Below are 13655 nucleotides of genomic sequence, written 5' to 3'. Positions count from 1 at the left end.
CACAACACAAAACTATGGTACCTAACAATTATCTTTAATGAAACATGAACCTGCCGTGAGGTCCAGATGGATGCTGCAAGTTGCCTCTAAATTTAAACCTCTCTACATCATGTTCTGTGTCGTTCTCTCTTACTCTTCATACTAATTTGCTTTTTGTCTCAATGTTTTCTTTTCCTTATATCTTGATCTCTTCCCCTGTCCGTTTGATGACCTTGCATCCTCATATTGCTCTCCTCTTTTCAACTCTCTCCATCTCTTCCTCCTGTCAGTGCCCTTTTCTTCTCAAGAATCCTGACTCTTGGTCTAACTATCTGAATGACTTCTCTTGCCTGTGAGTTGGTAATAATTCTTTGAAGGCTGCATGCACACACTGTATGCATATACTGCATGCTTAATATATAAATTGATAGGATGACATCATATATATGGTATAATATTGAAGCTAACTAAAAAGTCATTTTTGGCAAAAGTAAGGAACGCATTTTAGCAAAACTGCATTTTAAAAAATTAAACCAACAGACCAATTTGTAGAAATGTTAGACACTTTATTTGCTGTGTGTATATGTGTGTCAAACATCACTGAGATAGAGCATTGAGGCAGCAGTGGCAAGAAGGGCAACAGCAGTAGCAATGGCAATACCTAAACAACACAGAGAAAAACAGGACAGTGATTAAAAAGATGAAAAACACACATCATATTTTTAGGTTGCGTTGGAAAGGTATGACTTGGAATATTATACAGTAGTTGCTTATTTAAGTACAGCACTTCTTACACGACCCTGACTGGCTGACACGTGATATGACAACAACACAACCACTACTCCTTTTCTGTTAGAGGAAAGTGTTTCCCTGCACATTTCGTGCATGGACAAGGCCCAGCTAAAACAACACACATTATGCAAATATGTCTACAGCATGCTTGGGGGAATTAATTCTAATGGCTGTTTAAAGGGAATTAATCATTTGGATCTGCAGAAATATGTCTGAAAAAGTTTAGAGTCTATATGTTGTAGCATGCAGCAGTAATATCTTCCTTATAAATATGAGTACACTTGTACTACTATGGGTTAACTGGAGAACATCGTATAAAAGTGGCAACAAAGTTCAATCTGAATATTACATGTTTGACTTGTGAAAGAGTTTTTACCGAGGAAATGGTTCCTTTTGGGCTTCAGCTCTGTAAGGGTTTCTACCGCAGGCTCTGGAAGCACACAATTCACAACAATTATATATTGTACAATATACAGTATGACATCATCTCAGCAACTAGCCAGCAGCTTGGCCAACAGGAAAAATTAGATTACACATGGAGATCAGAGACGTCCATTACATCGACTACAATAATCTTTGCACAGCCAAAGAGAAGTGAATGAAAAGACTGACTTCCTGAGACCCTGCGTCCTCATACGGGGACATTACATTTTGTACTTTGTTCTTTATTTTGTTACTGAAATAACCTCGTTAAATTGAAATTATCTGCAGGAAATATGGACGTTTTTAGACTTTGTTTTAGTTTTGGTTGGACTTCAGCTAATGTAATGGTTAACCATTTTTTTCTGTAATCAATTACCTGCACTGCTGCAGATGCGGTTTATACATTACATTGCTGTGATTTATGATGGCAAGACTGTGATCAGCATTTCAGTGAGCATTTAAACAATAATGTGATAAGAGAATGGAAACTGGTAGTTCTGTCCTAATGTGCTATGAGATAATACCATCATTTTGGTGTAAAACTCTTTCTTCAAAACTGAAAAAATTAAGCACAACGTAGATACTGTGCTAACAAACATTGTTTCCCTACCTGCTACAACATCTCTCTCTGTGATTTCAGCAGGTGTTTCTTGTGCGGTATCTAAGTCTTCCTCAGCCACGTCGATGTCCAGCATCTCCTTCAGCCGCTCAGTCACCTCAGACAAGCCCTCGTCACTGAAGTGGTAGTCACACACACACACAGGCCCGCTCACTTTTACTGGACAGTAGATACGGCAAGGGAGACATAATTGCTCTGAAAGAGAGACATAAAGAGACAGAGGCACAGTGAGAGGAGCAGGTGAGTACTTCGTAGTTATTTAGGTTATAAAAAGACAGAATTTTGATATTTCTTGACTAATGTTGCTATAGTTATCAATAAAGACGCTACTAGGCATGCTAGTGTGTGCTTCAATTTCATCTTGCAAAATCCAAACTGAGTAATGTGGTTTATTTATTATTATTGTTTTTTATTTAATTGTTGGAAGCTTTACCTTTTAAATGCTAAAACAGTGTAACAGGACCTTTTGTGTATTGTTGAGCCGGAATGAGTGATGAATTTAGTAAACTGACTCTGTAATGTTAGTTCAAAAGCACCATTTATATTACCATTGCTAATTAAGACCATAGGTACAAAACCCCTTTATAAACTGGATGGATGCATTTTAAATTAAATCAACTTTTAATTTGTAGATGAAGATGTAACTTTCTAGAGTTACATGGTCTCGCTTTAACATCAGTTGGAGGTACATGAATACATCATTTTCATGTTAAGTAGTAATAGTAGAGTAAGCTTAGGAGTCTTACACACTAATATAATCCATATGTGAGCTTAGTTTTATGTCCTTTTATTTGGGCTTCACAAGTTTGACACAAAGAGCTTTACTGTATTCACTTCCCCGTGGAGATGCATGATTTTCTCTGTGTAATGTTCAGCCTGCACTGCAACACGTTTTTAACTTTCAAAAGGTGATCTCCACAGCTGAGCTTAAAATGCAGATCTTCAGCTCAACAAACAAATCCCTTATCTTTGATGGGACTGGAACCCATCCATGAACCTAAACTGTAAACATTATCTTAAGACAAAAGCATATGATTGGGGCAGCTCTGTGTGTGTGTGTGTTAGTGTGTGTACCTGTTTGTGTTTTGTGTCTGCTGCTGCTCCCGCTCTCCTCCTCTGATATCTGCAGCTCCTCCAGCAGCATCTTTACCCTAATGGCCACCGTAGAAACCACATCCCTCTTCAGCAGCTGTCCCAAACAAAACGATACCATGATGTACTGACGGATAGCTCTTTTGATATTGTTTAACATTGCCTACTGAAGTAAACCATTACCTTTTCAGCCAGTCTAGCCTTCGGTTTGTTGCTGTGTATGTAAGCTGTGCTGTGGATGGCTCCTCTGACTGACATACTGCCTTCACACTGCTGGACCACATCTGTTAACTTCTTATCCTAACACATGGGAAATCAGGCTTCTCTGATTACAAATATAAATCATAATGCAATATATTTCTAGTGAGAAATGCTTAAGCTTTATGAAAAATTGTTTATGAGTGCGTGTATAAATGCCTTACCGGTGTGACAAGCAGCTGAGCTGTGTATGCCTGTCTCGCATTCCTCCTCTACAGAGAAAATTAGACAAAGTGTTAGAAATGTACTGCCATCGTTTTTTAAACAATGCAGAGATTCAGTTACATTCTTTAGTGCATTTGCATGTCATTCTTCTCGGTTTTTGTCCTATTTATTTATTTATTCTTATATTTAATTCATTGTAAGTAACAGGAGCCAACATAGTTTTTAACCTCTATCAGTCCAGGCAAGGTCAGGGCCCGTATTTATCAAGACTCTCAGAATCAATCTGATAACCTGTGTTTGACCAGAAAGTGTGGCCCTCACGAGAATCTGGAGCCAGAAAGGACCTCTGACATCCTGCCTGTCTTGGTTGCGGTAAACCAAGAAATGGTTCACCAAGAAATGCTACACCGCAAGGTTCAGATTTAGTTCAGATTTTATTCTGTATTTAAATGTAACCACTCAGTAAAGGTCAGTATAAAGGTCGGTGATAACTATTGTAAAAGTATGACCTCGGTGCTTAGTTTATATTCAGAATGTTTGCATTTGCTTTAACAGTGAAGACCAAACACTGCATGGAAATGTCAATCACGCCTAATGGAAATTAGTTAAATATTTTTTCATGTTATTTAATAATATACAGCTGCAGAATTGAAGAAGAGGCAATAACCATTTATTCTGCACAGGCAAGGATGCACTGGTGCGTTCGTAGATTGTGTCCTTACATAAGAAAACATAGTGAATTTCAGAATCTGCTTCAAAACTGCGAAGAAATTTCTTGTTGAGAACAGGTGGTGAATGAGGCCCTAGGTTCTCATGTGTTTATACTATTTATACAACCTGTCCTGCTGTGAGCTCAGTGTCCTCTGGCAGCTTTTTTCCGTCAATCAAACAAACTCCACTCTCAATCTGGTGGGCCCACGACTTCAGTCCCTCCTGAAACAAAGTGTGACAGGAGAACAGCTCATATTTGCTGAAACGTGTGTGTGTGTGTGTGTGTGTGTGTGTGTGTGTGCATACTTACCTTGAGATGGTTTGTCATGCTCACTGTACTGGTTTTGTTGTCTGGTAGTGGTACCAACATGTCAACATTTAAACAACAGGACACTGTGCTCCAGGAGGAACACACACCTGACTGGTACTTCCAGTCCGCAGGTTTGGCCATGCTCTGGAAAAGTCAGTGACATTTGCATGACTGATTACAGCACAATTCTGCAAGACAAATGTGATTATATGGAAAGGTGTTCATTAGAAACCATTTTAAATTCAGGCTTAGGCTTTACACATTGGGAAGAAATTAATGGGGTTGGAATTTTTGCAGCAATATGGAAGGGATTAAGTTTAATAACAGAAAAATGTAGCTATGGCTTTGAGACAAATTAAAGATTAAACCAACCTTTGGATCTTTGATGTCAAAGGTTCTGCAGACAGTTCTGATATTTGGGATTAAAGAATTGTCACACAGTATCTGGTTGCTTTCTGATCCAATGAGTAGGCTTGGCAAAAGGATACTTTTTGGTTTTAGGGTTGATTTGCAGTGTGACACAGTCTGTGATGTCATCAGCAGTAGTCTTCCACAAACACTCCGAGGAGATCAGGTTCTCCACTGCAAAAACCAGCTACACACAGACGAGACACACATGAGGATTAAAAGAATAGAACACGGATACATGCACATACCCAAGCCAAATTTGATGCCAGAGAATCTGCACACTGCACACTAACCAGGTACAGCAACCTCAAAGGGTCAAAACTCAGAAACGCAATGGGTGTAAAAATACAGCCACCACTAGGAGGAGACATTGCGCACCAGGAGAGGGCAAACCTGTCATACGGCACAGCTCATCCTACCAACAGTCAAGTTTCAAACAAAAATACACACCTGGGTTTACTTAGGCCATCTCAGTGAGGTGATTTTCCAGGATAACATAAAATATTTCCAGCATATTTGGTCAGTTTAATCAATTTCCAGGTGTTTCCAGAACTGGAAAACTAGTCTCTAAATTTCCAGGTTTTCCAGGACGCGTGGGAACCCTGCCTGTTCAATGTATGCTTATCAGAAGTATATGAAAGATTTCAGTAAACAATCTGTGAAATGTTTAACCCTCTTTAAATGAATCCTGTTTCCTGATTAGATACAAACGCTGCACTGCATTTGAATAATATAAAGTATTGTGTGTCAGGTGTAACATTACAGTGCAAAAAAGGTTCCTAAATATGTAAAACCCTGTATTTCTATAAGACGCTGATCATGAATGAAAACGGGTAGAAAATAATAACAGTAATTAAGTCGACCCACAAACACCAGCTCCTTAGTGTCTTTATCAATAAAAAAGGGCTGTGTCTTTCCAATTAGAAAGGTTAAATGTATTATTTCAATCTTATTTTAGGGAAAACAAAGTGGTGAGAGCACACAGCCTGCATTTAGAATCACTGTGTCAGAGGTAAAACCACTGCACTTCATCCTCTGTGGTCGTTCTGTGAGGAACTCTTTAATCCACTGTGTAACAACCCAGAGTTAAGACCGGGAGGCAGAGCTGCAGTCCAACACTCTCCTCTGTATCATTAAGGTCAGAGGTGTTCATGAAGAGCTGGGTCTTTTGGGTCAGCTGATTTTATTGTTTCTCTGCCCCCTCTTGGCCAAATATCGATTATTGCTACTTTAAGAGTAAAAATGGTCAGTGCAGTGTAATGAATCTCACCTGTTGGAGTGTCATTAGTGTGTCCTTGGCATCAGTATCAGCTATTATGAAGACTCCTAATACAGACAGTCCTGCGGGCAGCATCCTAGACACCTGTAAACAGATCCAACCAAGTCTAAAAGCCTGTAAGTCAAAATCCACAAAGCATTTCCCAGTGTGTTCATAAAACCCTTAAATCTTAAGTTTTTCATGCATGGCCACTTTATAAACCACTTAAAAGCTGAGGACCACATGAGTCTGTAAAGGGATAGATCTTTGTCCCTCTTTGCCAACCTGTCGAGCGTGCTCAGCCACCCAGTCCTTGTCCAAAAAGTTTCCAGATGCTGCAGTTAATTCTTCCCTTTTAGGCGTCCGAGTTGCCATGATGACAAAATCCCTCTGGGCTGAGCTCTGAAATGTTTCAAAATAGCATTTACTGTCCTTACCACTCAACATACAGTTCATATCATGTTATATTATGACATGCAATGTTAAAGCCTGACCCATATGTTCCATGCTACATTCTGAGGCAGAAGGTAACCAGCAAACAGGAAAGGACAACTTGAAAAAAGGTTTAACTAAAGACAGCTGTTAGGGTTCTTCTTCCTTACCTGTCCAATAAGCAAGCCCGTTACTGGACATGCACGTTGTTCACATAGTTTAGACAAATATGTCTCAACAGCGTCTTCCACTATATAGCCACGACCCATAACGTTACTGCCTCAGGAGAGAGCTGAAAAAGTAGGACATACAAAATGAAATTCGCCAATATTTATCTGTGTCAGTTTCTGCTGTAAAAAAAAACTCGAAAAAGGCTTCACGTTCAGCGTTATATAAATGTAGTTGCTGACCGAAACGATTAGTTTAACCACGCAACACGGTCAACGATAAGATGGTTAGAGGTTCTCTTAACCCTACCTGTGGCTAGCCAATACATATTAACTAAATAAAGAAGTAGAGGGTAAAACTTGAAATTACATGGAATTCCTACGCCTCAACTCCAGAATCCTATCCACGTACCGTGAGGAAAAAAATATATCACTGAAGCAAGACTGTACGAAAAATATAAACCAGAAAGCAGATAGCTTGCTGGTAATTTTGACAGCTCGCAGTGGTTCGTCAGCAGAGATGTGATGATTTTCCACAATGCTTTGGTACGTGACGTATTTCCGTCGCACGTCTCTGGCGTAGTGGGTGTCGAATGGTCAAGTTACACAGAAAATACAAACAACTACCGGAACATTATCTTCAAGTTAAAACTTGACCACTTGAACTGGTCTGCAGTTTCAGACACTTCAGTTGCACCTCGGCTTGAATGTACTATGATTACGATATTTGAAGCACAGTTCTAAAAGAAACTAGCAAAATCACTGCATTCAGAATGAAAGCATCATATCTGTTCATACATATCAATAAAGCTTGATATATTTGTACCTCTGTTTATGGTGGAAGTACACGTTGTTATTGTGGCAGGCAGTTTCGGGCATTAAAAATAATTCAGAGTAACAGAGTAAGTTACAAGGTAATCAGAATTAATTTAAGTCTGTTTCATAATCTACGAAAAACTCTTCACTGGAGCTTCAAGTGAGGCTGTTCCTCTTTATCAAGCTTTATTTTGAAAGGTTGTAGTTGACGTCCTGCCTACAAGTGTGGTTTGACACTGACTTGGTTAGTGATCGGAGGGTTGAAGGACGGTTTACGGAATACGCTATAATAACGAGTTTGGTATCCATTTTCTGATATTTCGGGAGGATAGGTGGAGATGGCGGCCGTCCTGCAGCAGGTTCTGGAGCGTGCGGAGTTGAACAAACTCCCGAAAGGCGCCCAGAACAAGCTGGAGAAGTTTGTGACGGAGCTTCAGAATGCAAACGAGGCGCTCAAGACCCAGCATGAGCGGTTCAAAGCAGACAGTGGTAGGTAGCTAACATGCAATCAAGGGAGGGGGAGATTAGTTAGCTGATTAGCATGTACGCTTTGAAAGAAACCTCCTGTCAAAGTCCACTAATTAGGCTGGCTGTCTTCAGGTGAATTCGATAAAAATGAAAATAAATGAATGTTTAGTGTGAAGATGCTTTCAACAACCCGCCAACGTTGGCTACGATTTGACGGAGGTGCTAACGGAAGAGAGTTATCTCTTTCAGTTCTTAAACTTGTCGATTTATTTAAAGAGTTGTCGTATGATGTGCTGAATTGATGCCGAGTTAAAGAGCAATTCCAAAATATATAATGTATGTTTGTTGTGACTTTATCCTTGGAATTAATTGAGGGCACAATACTTAGATGTACATTAAAGTCTGGCATGGTTCCTTATAATCAGCTTACCGGTAGCTAAATTTACTTCTTAATTTAAGAAACCGTAGTTTCCATTGGATGTATTTTGCGATATAACTTACACCACGTTTTTAATGAGAAACTACGGAAGCCCAGAGTGGACATGCATCCATACCTTCTATTTACTCCGTTTTCCCGCGATAACGAGGTATTCCTGGTCGTTTTCTCGAGATTTCGACTTATTTATCACGTTATCACGAGATTAGGACGCGGCACCACTATAACTTCAGATGATCATAATACATATCCCCAGAGTTGTAATAGCACAAAACAAACATAGATAAGGCTGAACTTACCTCATTAGTGTGGGCAATGGCAGTGGCATGTCCTGGACTGTAATATCACTGAGACCAGCCTGCCAAAATTATCCCCTTATCACGAGAGAATAAGCTTTGTTATCTCGAGATGACGGGCCAAATTAAAATAAATGAAAGTTATAATGAAAGAAACAGCATTGTTTTCCCTAACCCTAACCCTAAAAAAATGTATGGATGCATGTCTGCTAAGGGCTTCCGTAAGAAACATTGCAATATAATGATCATTAATGTTCAAAACCTGCAGCTACATGTACATAAAATCTGGATATATTTTAGATATTATTAATTATCAATTCAATCCTGAAGTGCATGTCCGGTGTCCGTTGTGATGCCATTTTGCTAGTTGAGTAGCTACTGTTGACAAAATCTGTTGCTGTGTCATACTGTATATATCTTTCTGCAGACTATAAAGAAATGTAACATTAAAGCTCCTGTGAGGAACTTTCGGTTTGTGTTGATTTTTGCGCCCCCCTGTGGACAAAGCTGTACCTCTTATCTCTTTGCTGATTTTGTCCTGTACATGCTTTAGTGGTGGTTTTTAACAAAAAATCTCATCCTGCTTTCTGTCATGTGTATCACTCACCTTTAATATTAGCCCTGGAAAATGTAAACAAAGGCAGCATGCAGTTAATTGCTTCATCTGACACCTACCCCACGCCAGTGGTTTCGGGCATAAAAAATAACTATAAATTATCCATCTTGTCACCGATGGTCTGGTTCGATTTTATAGGTCATATAGAGTCATCAGAATTAATTTCAGTCTGGTTCATAACCAGCAAAAAAAACCCTCACAGGAGCTTTAAAGATGATTCTTCTCAGTGAAGAAATTATTGTGCTGTATTACTTATGTAGTGTGTTTGTGTATTCTTGTCTAATGCTCTCTGCCCCTACAGAACAGCAGTACTTTGACATTGACAAGAGACTGGCAGAGAGCCAGGAACAGATCCTGTCTGCCACCAGAGACCTGCAAACACTCAAGGAGCAAAATACAAAACTCAGTGAGTTTTCACACACTCATTATCAACACACACTTCATTACTTTCCTTTACCGCTTCTTAGACGTAACGTCTTAACTTACATCAAGCATGCTTCTCAATTTTATTATGGTTGCTTTAGGACCTTTTCTGCTATTCATTGTGCTGTTGGCCTCATGGCTTTACACAGTACTTTTGTAAATATGGGAGTGTTGTTAATTCCAACACAGACCATCAAATCATTAAAATGTCTTAGATACAGTAATTGGTCTTCTACAATGCTGTGGGAAGTTTCCAAATTAATCCAGAACTAGGTTGATTGACAGGAATTGTTCTCTCTGTTATGTTAAATACAGTTTAACAGCAACAACTTCCAAGTTTTAATAGATGGTATAGCTGTTAAAATGCATTGATGTTCTATATTATTAAATGAAAAATGAGTCATGTAACACAGTTGCTCAATTTGCAATCAATGATTGAACTTTTATCTCCTCCGCTATGTGATGACCCAGTGTCCCTCTCTCTGTGGCAAAGCTTTTATTTTGGTAGCGAACATTAGCATACATTGCCGTCGTCATGTCTGGACTTGTCGTGTTTGTAAACAGTGCAAAACTTTCGTCACTTCTGCCAAAGTGAATACAGGAGAATGACTGTCCGTCTGTGACATGCCAGAGTCAATGATACAGGTTTAAATGCCTGCAGTAGTACATACAGTATACTCAAGTACTTGTAGTAGCTTCTTTTACTCATGTCATGCTACTGGGTTTGTCTACTTAACTTCATCTCTAAAAATTGCCCTTTTTAGTCCCCTTCATTTATGACATCTTTAGTTCTTCTAAAGGTTCTTTTCAGATTCAGATTATTGATACAAAATATCAAAAATGAATGATGATATTGTGCTAATTAATCTGTATTTGTTGCCAGGGGAATACACAGGATACCTAGCAGAATGTGAAGTAAGAAATAAGATGTATATAAATCAATTAAAGAGTTCCAGCCTGATCTGCCTGCCCCCTGTGGAGGAAGACGAATTAATTTCAGTCTGTTTCATAACCAGTGAGAAACTCCTCACAGGAGCTTTAATGAAATGTGTTATTTGAGATAATAACTACTTTTCCCTTCAGAACTCCAAAATACAGTTTGTTACTTTTGTAACTTTCCTTTTGTTATTTTTATTGCAGGCTTACACTTGTAGGAGAGTATTTATTTCACTGTTTCTACAATACTTCAGGCAGTTTAAGTAACAGATCTGAGGACCTCTGTCACTGTCACTTATTAGTTTATCAAAGCGACGTCTTCGACGTCGAATCTCAAAACGCTCCAAAAGGCTTCATTTGCGTTCTACAATGGCAATTTTTTTCTTTTAGCTTCACAGTTTCTAGGACCCAAAAAACCACTCATGAGTAATGTTGTATCGGTCGCTCTGGTTTTTTTCATAGATAAAAACACCATTTTAAGTTATGAGGGCTGACAGTATGTGGGGAGCTCCCTGTTACTTGTTTTATATTTTGAGAATTTTCAAATGATTTTGTGTTGCCTTAAAGCCTGATCATACACGCACTGTGTTCTGAGCAGACAGCAAGCACAACCCAAATGTGTACTGTGTGGGAGAGTGGGGGCCAGAGTGAGCTTGATGTTAAAGCAGGGCACTCCTGACAATGGACTGAATGGCCGCGATGGGGAATTGCAAGTTTTCCCAGTGCTGGCTTGAAAATCTGAAATATTCAGCCTGGTTCACTAAAGAGTCCAAATTAGAAAAGAAAGCTCGATGCAAACTAAAATCCTTCAGAAAGACCAAACTGAATAACTGCAGTGAGTTTGGTGTTAATTGATCTGTGTGAGCTGCAGGAACAATCTACTGGCAATTATTTGGCGACCTAATAGCATACATAGTCAGAATGTAACATACAGTTAAGAGTTTGATTTTATACCATTTATTTACATAAATAGTTATTTGCACTTCGAGGTCAAATATGGTCTGAAAAATCTACAGAGAAGTCTGGAAAAGTATGTAATTTTGAAATGGAAAATGTGTAGGAACCCTGATCTATAACAAAACACTTCAGGCTAACAAATTTAGATTACATGGTTATTTGTTGTTCTTGTACGGAAGCCCTTAGGGGACATGCATCCATACATTTTATTTACTCTTTTGATAACGAGTAATTTCTGGTCGTTTTCTCGAGACCTTGATTTGCTCGTTATAATGGGAAAACAACGCTGGTTTTCCCATTATAACGGATTAATTTGGCCCGTTATCTCAAGATAAAAAAGCTAGTTTTCTCGTGATAATGGGGTAATTTTCTGGCGATCTAGAAAACAAAACATCAGGCTGGTCACTGTGATATTATAGAGCAGGACATGCCATGCTGCCATCAGCCGGTTTCTGTGTTTGTTTTGTGCCTTTGCAACTCAGGGGATACGAGTTATGATCACCTGACGTGACAGTGGTGCCATGTCATTATCTCGTGATATTGTAACAGATAAATCAAGATTTCAAGAAAATGACCAGAAATGACTCGTTATCACGGGAAAACGGAGTAAATATAAGATATGGATGCATGTCCGTTAAGGGCTTCCTTATTCTTGGATGAAGATGCCAATGATATTTCTCTGTCGTATGGAACAAACGGACACTGCGTACATATTTTATATACATACAAAACTCTAGAAGGATTTGGAATCCTGTCAGGAGCTTCTTCTCATTGTATGTTTGCATTTTTATTATAAAGGTAAATATTGTTGCACCCTCATCACTGACTGTTCAGGTTGGCACTATGCAAACATACAGTCTATTTAAATGATGTGGCTCGGTTTGAGCTGTTTCTTAATGCTTTTCTCTGTGCAGATGAAGAGCTGAGTACTCTGAAGGGAATAGAGGGAGAGACCTCTGAAGATAAACCACCACAACAGGTAAACAGACCCAATGCACCTTATGACAAAATAATGTTTATGCTGATGTGCTTTTGTTTGTTATTCTTGACCTTATTATAAACACAAAGTAAATTTCTTATTATCCTTATTATCCATTTCTTATGAAAAAATTGTCTCCTGTCACTTTCATGGTCTCAGAAAGGGTAAATGCCCTTTTAGACATTTATGTACATACTAAGCTAAACTTATTTCAGAAAGATCAAAGAAATAAGATTTAAACTTAAACACACGATCTATTCACGAGAAAGTAGGAGGCTTGCCTATTTTTGTGTTTTTGATCAAATTAGACCATGAAACTGATGTGTGAGAAGAAAAGGCTCATTTATACCTGATGCCACTACACATCATATGAAAATAAAGTGCTTAATGTGTCACTATACTCAAATGTTTAGGCCACTACATAGGAATAAAATGTGTTCTGTGTCACTAAAGACAGGGAACTATAATGAAAATAACATCATATAAAAACAAAGTGCATATTAAAAGTATTCTTATGTGCCACTGAACTGAAATGAATATGGCTGCTATATTATTTCCCTCACACAGACCAGGGTCGCCCAGGTATATTATTGCTTCTTATTTTATCTGTCCAAGATCTTCATCAACGATTGATTGATTACTGAACATCCACCATTCGTGCTGGGCCCTTCCCGCACCCGTTCCACCGACAACGTACATGCTTGTCTGACAAAAACGCACATACACATACAGAGCGAGACGTCTGCGAGTACATCCTTCCTGTCTTCTGTTAAATATGGACTTTGTTATTGCCCTGTTATAAAGCTTTAAAGCACCGCGGCGTAGTTCCGATGTCGTCCAGAACTACATCGACTTTGGATCATTTTGAAGCGCAGCGTCTTTAAAGATGAGCCTCCTTCACAAAACACAACTGGTGATAATGCAAACAGAGCAGACACATATTGTGATTGAGAAACAGGAAGAGGGACATGCTGCTGTCACAGCAGAGCTGCAGGTGTGTTGATAAAAAGGGTTATCTGCCAGCGTCTTGTTACTGCAGTCGTAGGTTGATTATCTAAATCAGGGGTTCTCAAACTTTTTGGGTTCAGGGACCCCTTACAGGAGGGAACATTTT

General features: G+C 39.0%; 2 protein-coding genes across 9 annotated transcripts in view; one reads left to right on the top strand and one right to left on the bottom strand.

Annotated features, from left to right (window-relative positions):
* Positions 1-549: 549 nt before the first annotated feature.
* odr4 (odr-4 GPCR localization factor homolog) lies at positions 550-7119 on the bottom strand. 2 transcript variants are annotated; one of them, XM_069685077.1, is made up of 14 exons: positions 6985-7119; positions 6618-6739; positions 6301-6417; positions 6028-6120; positions 4838-4944; positions 4722-4758; positions 4350-4493; positions 4166-4261; positions 3328-3375; positions 3089-3205; positions 2888-3002; positions 1805-2008; positions 1148-1201; positions 550-640 (listed from the first exon to the last, which is right to left on the bottom strand). In XM_069685077.1, exons 2-14 carry the CDS (start codon positions 6714-6716, stop codon positions 570-572), a joined length of 1302 nt encoding a protein of 433 aa, XP_069541178.1. In that variant the 5' UTR covers positions 6717-6739; positions 6985-7119; the 3' UTR covers positions 550-569. The 2 variants fall into 2 exon arrangements, with proteins under 2 accessions (XP_069541178.1, XP_069541177.1); XM_069685076.1 differs by having other exon boundaries at positions 7027-7119.
* Positions 7120-7744: 625 nt separating this feature from the next.
* Positions 7745-13655, top strand: part of tpra (translocated promoter region a, nuclear basket protein) — a 50576-nt gene continuing 44665 nt past the window's right edge. For 6 of the 7 annotated variants that reach the window (XM_069683949.1, XM_069683948.1, XM_069683952.1 and 3 more), the window contains exons 1-3: positions 7745-7919; positions 9548-9652; positions 12477-12541. In XM_069683949.1, the coding sequence (XP_069540050.1) occupies positions 7769-7919; positions 9548-9652; positions 12477-12541 (321 nt within the window). In that variant the 5' untranslated portion in view covers positions 7745-7768. The remainder of the gene's footprint in view (positions 7920-9547; positions 9653-12476; positions 12542-13655) is intronic. The other variant, XM_069683953.1, reaches the window with a different exon arrangement.

The sequence above is a fragment of the Semicossyphus pulcher genome, unplaced genomic scaffold, assembly GCF_022749685.1.
Source record: "Semicossyphus pulcher isolate SPU_LCO1_2020_fin unplaced genomic scaffold, fSemPul1.0.p SCAF_7, whole genome shotgun sequence".
In the NCBI taxonomy this organism is placed as follows: Eukaryota; Metazoa; Chordata; class Actinopteri; order Labriformes; family Labridae; genus Semicossyphus; species Semicossyphus pulcher.
The sequence above is the reverse complement of the archived record's forward strand: the minus strand, read 5'-3'. Positions and strand labels throughout refer to the sequence as shown.

Excerpts from the sequence above, each read along its gene's own strand:
- odr4 (XM_069685077.1), bottom strand. The coding sequence starts at position 6,716 with ATGGGTCGTGGCTATATAGTGGAAGACGCTGTTGAGACATATTTGTCT. Across the intron at positions 4,494-4,721 it reads TTGACATCAAAGATCCAAAG|AGCATGGCCAAACCTGCGGA; the intron begins GTTGGTTTAATC and ends TGACTTTTCCAG. Across the intron at positions 3,003-3,088 it reads AGGCTAGACTGGCTGAAAAG|CTGCTGAAGAGGGATGTGGT; the intron begins GTAATGGTTTAC and ends TGTTTGGGACAG.